Here is a 2,042-nt window from a genome sequence, read left to right on the forward strand (position 1 = left end):
AAAAGAAATGCATCATTACATTTTCACAGAATGAGTAGTAATAATCTTTACATAATAAATAATATGTTGTGAGCAATGTAGATCTCGGGGGGGGGGTCTAGTGTTTGTATTTTTTTAGGATTTATAAAATCAGCTAGAATTTAATTAAAATCTCAAAGGAAAATGACCTCACAAACCCAATAGTACTAAAATCATTCTCCTCAATCAGTAAATTCCGAATACGCCATCCTACCACACCACTATCTAGAGACAGGCATCAATAATGAAAACAATCACGCTGATTTTTTTTAAAAAGTTTTGATTATCCCAAGTGTGAAGCATAAAGTCTGAGAATTTGTGGAGACATACATTGAATGTGCCTGCGCAACAGGAGAAATGTAATACCTAAGCTAATGATTCCATTAGAAATTATTTTCTGAAAGACAAGTATTTCCTTGCATGGTACAGTTTAAGGAATATCATCAAGTATTTATTCTATACAGCTTATGTACACATATATACAAACACTCATAATACAGCCATAAGATTATATGCCAAACATTACCAGTAAAGATATTTTGAATATTTTTAGCACAAAATAATCAGAGGAAGTGCTCTAGCTGTCCAAGCAGCAATAATCATAGAATTTGAACCTGGTTTGTTTTCATCTGGGTTGCTATTCACAGAAGCATTCTCCAAACGCCACATTCACAACAGAACTTCGCCCATTCTACAGGGTATTTAGTCCCACACTCATGGCAGAATTTTGGTAAGTGTCCAGATGAATTTCCTTTAATGCTTTTAATGCTTCCACCATTAAACGAAGATGTGTAGTCCCCATCTGGCCTTGCTATGTGGCTGTCAGCTCCGTATGTTTTTCTTTTGTTTGTAAGCGCAGCTGAGGCAGGGTTTCTTGCCAAACTAGGTGGTGTGGAATTTCGAGGTTTGATGTTAGTTCCTGTCTGAGAGGCTGCCATCCCTTTATGAGAGGGAGATAAGGTCTGAAGTTTAGTTCCCAAACAGCTGTTAACTGAAGACACTTCACCTGAAGGCAAACCTACAACAGGCTTGCTAGCTCCATTCGGTTGTGGTAATCGTGAAGATCCTGATGAAGTGGTTCCAGGAGAATTGGACTTTTTAACTGCGTCCGAGAAGCTGGTTTTTCTTTGGTATCTGTAGAAAATTTTCCTTTATTACTAATACGCGCTGCCTGTTCTTTGCAGAAATTTATATGTCTATCCACTGTATTTTCATTGAATCTCCTCTGGCAATATGGGCACTGAATATAATAGAAAATGAAGAAATTGTTTCATGGACTTGAAACAGTTGTCTCTTAGATGACCAGGATCATAGGAAGGTGGAGGAGGGGGAGGAAGCTTGCCACCCTCTTTTAGTGCCTGATCAAGGCCTTTAGCTGCTCGAATGGTGGCAATAAATTCTTCATCCTTTCTTCTCCAATTAGATGGTTTCTTTGGTGGTTCTGACCTTGGTTTAAGAGGTTTTACTGTTGGAATATCCGTTCCTTCAGCTCTCTGTCTGCTTGAATCAAAAGTCTTCCATTTTTTGGTTGCAGTTTTCTGGCAAATAGGTCCATGTTTTTTTAATAATACCGGAAAGAATGTCCTTCCACACATCTTGCAAGGCAGTAATTCTCCTACTTGGACAACACTTTCATTCCCTTCCAGTCCGTTCATTGCGCCAGCGCCTACGGATCGGGTGGACGCTCCAGCAGCGCCCGCCACCGCCCAGCTCCTGCTGTAGCAACGCGGCCGCGCCTCCCACCCGCTAACATCCAGGCCTCCGATTCTATAGTTTTAATAACACAAAAATTTCTTTGAACTTCTATTGACAAATTTTTATTAAATTTTTTTAAGCTTCTTAAAATTTAATTATCTTTCATGATGCAGTTCCTTAGGATCGGGTTTGCTCCTTTACACCCCACTTCTGCTCTTCCCACACACTGTCTTGCCCTATATTTTAATAATAGTTTAGTCACTCAGCAGGAGCCATGAGTCAACCGCTTAGCTATTTAATACATCCTGATATTGTAGGTATAGAGAGTG

The 2,042-nt window shown here is 39.5% G+C and overlaps 1 protein-coding gene across 1 annotated transcript; it reads right to left on the reverse strand.

Annotated features, from left to right (window-relative positions):
• Window positions 1-292: 292 nt before the first annotated feature.
• Window positions 293-1,746, reverse strand: LOC101520299 (zinc finger C2HC domain-containing protein 1A-like). The gene is given in 3 exon segments (XM_012927250.3): window positions 293-1,120; window positions 1,123-1,269; window positions 1,322-1,746. Coding segments are annotated over 3 exon segments (960 nt in total). The 5' UTR covers window positions 1,674-1,746; the 3' UTR covers window positions 293-659.
• Between the last annotated feature and the right edge of the window lie 296 nt (window positions 1,747-2,042).

This window comes from Ochotona princeps, chromosome 12 (genome assembly GCF_030435755.1).
Source record: "Ochotona princeps isolate mOchPri1 chromosome 12, mOchPri1.hap1, whole genome shotgun sequence".
Classification (NCBI taxonomy): Eukaryota; Metazoa; Chordata; class Mammalia; order Lagomorpha; family Ochotonidae; genus Ochotona; species Ochotona princeps.